A 9,989-nucleotide genomic window follows, 5' to 3' on the forward strand; every position below is an offset into this window, starting at 1 on the left:
CATTGACAGATTTGGTGTCTGATAAGAGCCTGCTTCCTGGAGCATAGACAGCCTTCTTCTCATTGTGTCCTCACATGGTGGAAGGGGCAAAGGAGCTCTCCAGGGTCTCTTTTAAAAGGCCACTAGTCCCATTCATGAAGCCTCTACCCTCATAACTTAATCACCTCCCAAAGTCCTTATCTCCTAATACCAGCACATTGAAGATTGGGGTTGCAACATACAGATTTTTGAAGGAACACGAATATTCAGACTATAGCACCAATCAACCCACAGAATCATGAGAAATAATAAATAATTCTTGTTGGAAGCCACTAAGCTTTTGGGAGGACATGTAATGGAACCATAGATAACTGAAACATAGATAATCTTCACAAAAATCCTGAGATAATTGCCGTTATTATACTCATCTTTTATATGAGAAAATTAATGCTTAGAGAATTTAAATAGCTTGCTCAAGGTCACAAAGTTCAGAAGTGACAAAACCAAGAATTAAGTCTACACTGGTCTAATTCTAGAGACTAACTCCTAAGTATTACATTACAGAGCTTATGACTGAGGCCAATCTGTGTCCTAAGATATAAAATAAACTATGAAATCCAGTTACAGAGTCAAAAAGATCTACAGATAATGTGTTCAGAACATGTACCAACAAAGGCCTTCACTGTAATAATGTTTGTCACCTGGAGGCAGTGTCTCCAAACACAGGGCTTCTATTCAGAAAATAATTTGTCATAAATGGCCTATTTGTGTTCACCCCAGGCAATGCTAGAGCACAAGGGGACACAAAGACTTACAAAAAATAACCACCCTCCCATGGAGAGTAAAGGGAGGAAGGACATTCATTTAGACCAAGCTTCAACATGAACATGTGGTCTCAGTCAGTTATCGTAATTCAAGAGGAAGATGTCTCTGAAGAAAGATTAAAAATGAATGACAAGGGGCTTCCCTGGTAGCACAGTGGTTAAGAATCTGCCTGCCAATGCAGGGGAGACAGGTTCAATCCCTGGACCGGGAAGATCCCACATGCCACAGAGCAACTGAGCCTGTGTGCCACAACCAGTAAGCCTGTGCTCTGGAGCCCGCAAGCCACAACTAATGAGCCCACATGCCACAACTACTGTAGGCCGAGCACCCAGAGCCTGTGCTTCACAATAAGAGAAGCCACCACAATGAGAAAACTGCACACCTGCTCTCTGCAACTACAGAAAGCCCGCGCGCAGCAACAAAGACCTAAGGCAGCCAATAAATAAATAAATTTAATTTTTAAAAAAATGACAGAAAAGATGTTCAAAATCACCAGCCATTAAAGAAATGCAAATTAAGACCAAAATGAGATATAACCACACACTTATTAGAACAACTAAAATAAATTACAGTGACAAGACCAAATGCTAGTGAGGATGTGGAGCAACTGGATCTCTCATACATTGCTTGTGCAAATGTAAAATGGATAGCCACAGTTGGCAGCTTCTTATAAAGCTAAACATACAAGCCCACCAGCAATCCTAGGCATTTATCCCAGAGAAGTGAAAATTAATGTCTATACAAAAACATGTATATGAATGTTCACAGCAAATTTATTCATGATAACCAAAACCTGGAAACAACCAAATGGTAAATAGGTCCCTCAAAAGGTAAATGGTTCAACAAACTGTAGTGCACCCATTGCCTGGAATACTAATCAGCAATAAATAGAAATGAAATATTGAAATACAACAAGAACTTGGCTGGATCTCAAGCACATTATGCCAAGTAAAAAATGCCAATCCAAAAAGATTTTTTTTAAGTCACATGGCTCATAGATATAGCGAATAAACTAGTGGTTACCAATGAGGAGAGGTAAGTGGGGATCGGCAAGACAGGAGCAGGAGGGGGGAAAGGGTTATTATGGGATTGTATGAAATCATGTCTGTGAAACTTGAAAATTGTAAAGCACTATAGAATTTAAAGAATCTTTCATTCAATAAAAAGTCACGTTGTGTGAGTCCACTTATATAACATTCTTGATGTGACAAAATTGCAGTGATAGAAAACAGATTAGTTAGTAGTCGCCAGGGATGAGGGATGGAGGGGAGGGGAGGGGCAAGTGTGACCGTAAAGAGATAATACAGGGGTGATCTTTGTGATGACCGAGTAGTTCTGTATCTAGATTGTGATGGTGGTTACCTGAGTATGTACATGAGATAGAACAGCATAGAGCTATATACACACATTCTGTCAATGCCAGTTTCCTAGTTTTGAGATTGTACTATAGTCATATAACGTGTGACCATTGGGGGAAACTGGGAGAAGGGTACATGGACCTCTCTGTAATATTTTGGAAACTTCCTGTGAATATATAATTGTTGCAAAATATAAAGGTTAAAAAAAAATGGCATAAAAGATACCTCAATAAAGTCAATTTTAAAACTAATGAGAGGAGGGGACTTCCCTGGCGGTCCAGTGATTAAGACTCTGGGCTTCCACTACTGGGGGCCGCCGGTTCAATCCCTGGTCCGGGAACTAGGATCCCACAGGCCTCACAGCACGGCCAGAAAAAAATAAAATCCTACAGAACCAAGTTTTTTTTTTTTTTTTTTCCCATTGGTATTTTTTAATCGCATATTAGAGACACAGTTAATGAACGGGAGAAAAGTCACAAACCTCTTCGATTTCTGTTTTATGCTTTTCCTCCCTGCTGTGTAAAACGTGTTCTCTGTTCATTTATCTCAGCAGCTGTATCAATAGTTAAGAGCAGCAAATGAAGCTGATAGTCAACAGGTTTCACACAAGAAAACGGAGACCAGAGGTAGAAGGAGGAACAAGCGGTAGCTTGCGAAATGCCCCATTTATTCTGTAATCAAGGTTCAGAAACATGGGGACAGGACTGTAGGTTGAGGAATCTCTGTGCCGCTGTCATGTCACAGCCACCCTTGGGGAGTATGGTGACGACGGGGTCTCTGCACAGTAACCCCCCCCCCCTTTCTAGTTTAAAGCAAATGCGGTGAGGATGGATCACAAACGGCCTACTTCTCTAACCCACTGTCGAACTTCTGCTCTAATCTTTAAGAACAAGCAGGGCCTTCACTTGGTCGGCCACCTCTTTGCCAGCCAGCGCCTCCACAATCGCCAGAGCGAACTCAAAGCTGGTTCCCGGCCCGCGGCTGGTGAGGACCGGGCCATCCCTCTCCACACGGTTCTCTGAGTAGCTGTAATGACTTCCGTTCATCATTTTGTCTTTAGCAAGTGGGTGTGTTGTGACTTTGCTTCCAAAACCTATTTCATAAGCCAGCAGAGCCGTAGGACCCGCACAGATCGCAGAGATGAGGCCCTTCCTCTCTTCTTGCTCCTTCAGTATCTCCTTCACGGCAGGTGACTCAGATAAATTCTGTGTGCCTAGATTACCCCCTGGCAGAACCACCACGTCGTACGGTCCCTCTTTCTTTGCATCTTGCAGACTGGCATCGGGACAAATGACAACATCTCGGCTACACTGTACCGGGTCTTTTCCAGCCAGACCTGCAATGGTGACCTTAATTCCAGCTCGTCTCATGACATCTACAGGGATGACCATCTCCATCTCCTCTGCTCCTTTAGCCAGGATGACCAGAGCTCTTTTTGAAGCCATTTTTATGTTGCAATTTTTAAAGACTTAACTGATCCTCGCCTCTCTTCGCACAGACGCGGAGCCTCGGCCCGTCCGGAGGGCACCGCTGTGCCAGGGACAACTGGGCCAGAACCCAGAACCAAGTTTAAAAATATAAAATAAATAAAAAATAAAACTAATGAGATGAAATCTGATAATCTTACTGAATTTAGTATTCTGTTTATTTTTATATTTTCCCTGGTTCTGAGTCTTTGATATTTTTTTAATCGAAATATAGTTGGGGGCTTCCTAGGTGGCGCAGTAGTTAAGAATCCGCCCGCCAATGCAGGGGACACAGGTTCAATCCCTGCTCCAGGAAGATCCCACATGCCGCGGCGCAACTAAGCCCGTGTGCCACAACTACTGAGCCTGCACTTTAGAGCCCGTGAGCCACAACTGTTGAGCCCATGTGCTGCAACTACTGAAGCCCATGCGCCTAGAGCCCGTGCTCTGCAACAAGAGAAGCCACGGCAATGAGAAGCCCGCGCACCACAAGGAAGAGTAGCCCCCACTCACCGCAACTAAGAAGAAAGCTCGCGCACAGCAAAAAAAGACCCAACACAGCCAATTAAATAAATAAATAAATAAATTTATAAAAAGAAAAAAAGAAATATAGTTGGTATAGAAACTAAAACCTATTCATTTCATGTGTACTTTTTTATAGGTTTTACTCCATTTAAAATTATTTCAAAATAATGGCATATTTCCCTCTGCTGCACAATATGTTCTTTTTGCTTACTTATTTTATACGTAGTAGTTTGTGTCTCTTGATGCCATGTCCCTCTCTTGCCCCTCCCACCTTTTTTCTCCCCACAGGTAACACTAGTTTGTTCTCTATGTTTGTGAGTCTATTTCTGTTTTATTATATACATTCATTTTCATTTTTTTTAGACTCCATATATAAGTGAATGGATAAAGAAGATGCAGTGTATTTATGCAGTGGAATATTAATCATAAAAAAGAAAGAATGCCATTTGCAGTAACATGGATGGACCTAGATATTATCATAGTAAGTGAAGTAGGTCAGACAAAGACAAATATGATATCACTTATTTGTGGAATCTAAAATACATATAAGTATTTGTCTTTCTCTCACTTATTTCACTAAGCATAATATTCTCTAAGTACATGCACATTAATGGAAAAAGCAGAATTTCATTCTTTTTATGGCCAAGTAATATCCCATTATATGTGTGTATGGAGGGATAGATAGATAGATGATAGATGATAGATGGATAGATAGATGATAGATAGATAGATAGATAGATAGATAGATAGATAGATAGATAGATAGATAGATAATCTCACATCTTCTCTAGCCATTCATCTTTTTATGGACACTTAAGTTGCTATTGTAAGTAATGCTGCTGTGAACATTGTGGTGCATGTATCTTTTAGAATTGGTGTTTCCACAGTATAGAGTTTCCTTAAAAAACTAAAAATAGATTTGTATATGATCTGGCAATACCACTCCTGGGCATATATCTGGAGCAAACTCTAACTTGAAAAGATATTTGCATCCCAGTGTTCATTGCAGCACTATTTACAATAGCCAAGACATGGAAACAACCTAAACGTCCATCAACAGATGAATGGATAAAGAAGATGTAGTATATTTATGCAATGGAATATTAATCATAAAAAAGAAAGAATGCCATTTGCAGCAACATGGATGGACCTAGACATTATCACACTAAGTGAAGTAGGTCAGACAGAGAAAGACAAATATGATATCACTTATTTATGGAATCTAAAATATGATAAAAATGAACTTATTTACAAAACGGAAACAGACTCACAGGCATAGAAAACAAACTTATGATTACCAAAGGGGAAAAGGGGTAGGGGGTGGGATAAATAAGGAGTTTGGGAATAGCAGATACAAACTGCTATATATAAAATAAACAAGGTCCTACTGTGTAGCACAGGGAACCATATTCACTATCCTGTAATAAACCATAATGGAAAAGAACATGAAAAAGAATATATATAACTGAATCACTTTGCTGTATATCAGAAACTAACACAACATTGTGAATCAACTGTACTTCAGTTAAACATAAATTAATTTAAAAAATGAAAGCAAAAAGATTTGGGTTTTTGTTTTCTTCAGATGTATACCCAGCAGTGGAACTGCTTGATCATATGACAGTTCTTTTTTTAATTTTTTGAGGAAACTGCACACTGTTTTCCATAGTGGTTACACCATTTTACAATCCTACCAACCGTGCACTAGGGTTCCCTTTTCTCCACATCCTCACCAACATTTGTTTTTTGTAGACTTTTTGATGATAGGCATTTTTTTTTATTGAAGACAGTTGATTTACAATATTGTGTTAGTTTCAGGTGTACAGCAAAGTGATTCGGTTATACAATTATATATATGTACATATATATATTCTTTTTTCAATTATTTTCCATTATAGTTTATTACCAGATATTGAATACAGTTCCCTATGCTATATGGTAAATCCTTGCTGTTTGTTTGTTTTATATATGGCAGTGTACACCTGTTAATCTCAAAATCCTCATTTATTTCCCCCCCACTCCCATTCCTTTTGGTAACCATAAGTTTGTTTTCTGTCTGTGAGTCTGTTTCTGTTTGTAAATAAGTTCATTCTTATCATTTTTTTTTTTTTTTTTTTTGGCTGTGTTGGCTCTTCATTGCTGCACACGGGCTTTCTCTAGTTGCATTGAATGGGGGGACTGCTCTTCGTTGCAGTTCACAGGCTTCTCATTGAGGTGGCTTCTCTTGTTGGAGAGCACAGGCTGCAGGCATGCAGGCTTCAGTAGGTGCAGCACACAGGCTTCAGTAGTTGTGGCTCATGGACTTAGTTGCTCCATAACATGTGGGATCTTCCCAGACCAGGTATCGAACCTGTGTTTCCTGTACTGGCAGATTCTTAACCACTGCACCACCAGGGAAGTCCCTTTATCATATTTTAGATTCCACATATAAATGATATCATATGATATTGGTCTTTGTCTGACTTACTTTACTTAATATGATAATGTCTAAGTCCATCCATGTTGCTGCAGATGGCATTATTTCATTCCTTTTTAAAGCTGAGTAGTATTCCATTGTATAAATATACCACTTTTTTAATATTTATTTATTTATTTGGCTGTGCCAGGTCTTAGTTGTGGCACGTGGGGTCTTCGTTGCAGCCTGCAGGATCTTTAGTTGCAGCATGAGGGCTCTTAGTTGGGCATGTGGGAACTAACAAAGGATCAAACCCAGGCCCCCTGCATTGGAACCACTGGATCACCAGGAAATTCCCTACCACATCTTTATCCATTCATCTGTCATGTGCATTTAGGTTGTTTCTATGTCTTGGCTATTGTAAATAGTGCCACTATGAACATTGGGGTGCATGCATTTTTTTGAAATAGAGCTTCCATCTTTTTCAATATGTTTTCATCTTTTCTGGATATATGCCCAAGAATGGGATTTCTGGATCATATGGCAACTCTATTTTTAGTTTTTAAGGAGCCTCCATACTATTTTCCATAGTGGCTGCACAATTTACATTCCCACCAGCAGGGTTCCCTTTTCTCCATACCGTATCCAGCATTTGTCATTTGCAGACTTTTTGATGACAACCATTCTGACCAGTGTGAGTTGGTACGTTATTGTAACTTTGATTTGCATTTCTCTGATAATTACAGATATTGAGTATCTTTTCATGTGCATATTGGTCATCTGTGTGTCTTCTTTGGAGAAATGTATATTCAGGTGTTCTGCCCATTTTCTGATTGGGTTGTTTGTTTTTTTGTTATTGAGTTGTATGAGCTGTTTTGGAAATTAAGCCCTTGTTTGTCACATTGTTTGCAAATATTTTCTCCCAGTCCAAAGGTTGTATTTTCATTTTGCTTATGGTTTCCTTTGCCACGCAAAAGCTTATAAGTTTAATTAGGTCCCATTTGTTTATTTTTGCTTTTATTTCTATTGCCTTGGGAGACTGACCTAAGAAAACACTGCTACAATTAATGTCAGTGAATGTTTTGCCTATGTTCTTTTCTAGGAGTTTCATGGTGTCTTGTCATATTTAAGTCTTTAAGCCATTTTGAGTTTATTTTTGTGTATGGTGAGAGGGTGTGTTCTAACTTCATTGATTTACGTGTGGCTGTCCAACTTTTCCAACACCACTTGCTGAAGAAACTGTCTTTTCTCCATTGTATATTCTTGCCTCCTTTGTTGAAGATAAATTGATCATAGGTGTATGGGTTTGTTTCTGGGCTCTATTCTGTTCCATTGATCCATATGTCTATTTTTGTGCCAATACCACACTACTTTGATTACTACCTTTGTAGTATTGTCTGAAGTCTCGGAGGCTTATGCCTCCTGCTTTTTTCTTTTTCCTCAGGATTGCTTTGGCAATTCTGGATCTTTTGTGGTTCCATAGATTTTGGGAATATTTTTCTAGTTCTGTGAAAAATGTCATGGGTAATTTGATTGGGATCACATTAAATCTGTAGATTGCTTTGGGTAGTATGGCAATTTTGAATATGTTAAATCTTCAATCCAAGATCATGGGATATCTTTTCACTTCCTTGGATCATCTTTGATTTCCTTTGTCAGTGTTTTGTAGTTTTTGGTGTATATGTCTTTTGCCTCCTTGGTTAGGTTTATACCTAGGTATTTTTTATTGTGTGATTTTAAACAGGATTTTTTTTTTTTTACTTTCTCTGATATTTCATTGTTAATGTAAAGAAATGGAACAGATTTCTGTATATTAATCTTGTATCCTGCTACCTTGCCAAATTCATTTCTCAGTTCTAATAGTTTTTGGGTGAAGTCTTTAGGGTTTTCTGATGATAGCCATTTTGATAGGTATGAGGTGATATCTAATTGTAGTTTTGATTTGCATTTCTCTGATGATTAGCAATGTTGAGCATTTTTTCATGTGCCTATTGGCCATATATATATCTTCTTTAGAGAGAAAGTCTATTCAGGACGGATCCTGCGTGTGCAGATGGCATCAACCTGGAACTTGACCGGCTCCACGAAGGTATCGGAGGTCTGACAATGGCCAAGAACAAACTAAGAGGGCAGAAGTCCAGGAATGTGTTCCACATAGCCAGCCAAAAAAGCTTTAAGGTTAAAAATAAAGCAAAACCAGTTACCACTAATCTTAAGAAGATAAACATTGTGAATGATGAAAAAGTTGACAGAATGAATAAAGCCTTAGTAGATATACAAAAGGAACTTGCAAACTTCTCAAAAGGCCTTTCCCTCGAGCCTCTGCAGAAACAGTTGATTCCTCAGCAGCATCATGAAAACAAACAAGTTAATGCTGATGAAGCTACGAGATTAATGGCTGAGTTGTAATACACTGGTGATGCACCAAATTCCCCAAAAAGACCAATAAATTAAACGTTTTATACAAAAAAAAAAGAAAAAGAAAGAAAGTCTATTCAGGTCTTCCGTCCATTTTTTTGTTTGTTAGGGTTATTTTTTTATATTGACTTGTTTGAGCTGTTTATAAACTTTGGATACTAACCCTTTATCATTCATATAATTTTCAAATATTTTCTTCCATTCATTAGGTTGTTTTTTGTTTGTTTGTTTTGTAGATGGTTTCCTTTCCTGTGCCAAAACTTTTGGGGTTAATGAGGTCCCATGTGTTTATTTTTGCTTTTATTTCTTTTGCCTTATTAGACAGATACAAAACAATATTGCTACAATTTAAGTCAAGGAGTATTCTGCCCATGTTTTCTTCTAGTAGTATTATAGTTTCAGGTCTTATTCTTAGGTCTTTAATCCATTTAAGTTTATTTTTGTACATGGTGTGAGGAAATGTTCTAATCACATTCTTTACATGTATTTGTCCAGTTTTCCCAGCACCACTTAATGAAGAGACTCTCTTTTCCCCATTGTATATTCTTGTCTCCTTTGTTGGAGATTAACTGACTATAAGCTTGTGAGTCTATTTCTTGGCTCTCTATTCTGGTCCATTGATCGATGTATCCGTTTTTTGTCAGTACCATGCTCATTTGTTTATAGTAGCTTTGTAGTATAGTCTAAAGTGAGGGAGCATGACACCTCCAGCATTGGTCTTTTTTTCTCAAGATTGCTTTGACAATTTGGGTTTTTTTATGGTTCCATACAAATTTTAAGATTATTTGTTCTAGTTCTGTGTAAAATATCTTGGATATTTTCATAGGGATTCCATTAAATCTGCAGATTGCTTTGGGCAATATGTACATTTTAACAATATTAATTCTTCCAATTCAAGAACATGGGATATCGTTCCATTTCTTTGTATCATCAATTTCCTTTATCAGTTTTTTTCTAGTTTTTAGAGCATAAGTCACCTCCTTGGCTAGGTTTGTTCCTAGGTATTTTATTCTTTTTGATGCT

At 38.2% G+C, this 9,989-nt stretch overlaps 2 protein-coding genes across 3 annotated transcripts; one reads left to right on the forward strand and one right to left on the reverse strand.

The window, feature by feature from the left end:
• Window positions 1-3,037: 3,037 nt before the first annotated feature.
• Window positions 3,038-3,652, reverse strand: LOC130846218 (Parkinson disease protein 7 homolog). Its single transcript, XM_057724309.1, has one exon. The coding sequence runs from the start codon at window positions 3,605-3,607 to the stop codon at window positions 3,038-3,040; it is 570 nt and encodes a 189-aa protein (XP_057580292.1). The 5' UTR covers window positions 3,608-3,652.
• A 4,984-nt stretch (window positions 3,653-8,636) lies between these two features.
• LOC130846712 (ribosomal biogenesis factor-like) lies at window positions 8,637-8,957 on the forward strand. Of its 2 annotated transcripts, XM_057725099.1 has the most exons (2): window positions 8,639-8,777; window positions 8,883-8,957. In XM_057725099.1, the coding sequence occupies exons 1-2, from the start codon at window positions 8,655-8,657 to the stop codon at window positions 8,955-8,957; spliced, it is 198 nt and encodes a 65-aa protein (XP_057581082.1). In that variant the 5' UTR covers window positions 8,639-8,654. The 2 variants fall into 2 exon arrangements, with proteins under 2 accessions (XP_057581081.1, XP_057581082.1); XM_057725098.1 differs by having other exon boundaries at window positions 8,637-8,957.
• The last annotated feature ends 1,032 nt before the right edge of the window (window positions 8,958-9,989 follow it).

The sequence above is a fragment of the Hippopotamus amphibius genome, chromosome 2 (assembly GCF_030028045.1).
Source record: "Hippopotamus amphibius kiboko isolate mHipAmp2 chromosome 2, mHipAmp2.hap2, whole genome shotgun sequence".
NCBI lineage: Eukaryota > Metazoa > Chordata > Mammalia > Artiodactyla > Hippopotamidae > Hippopotamus > Hippopotamus amphibius.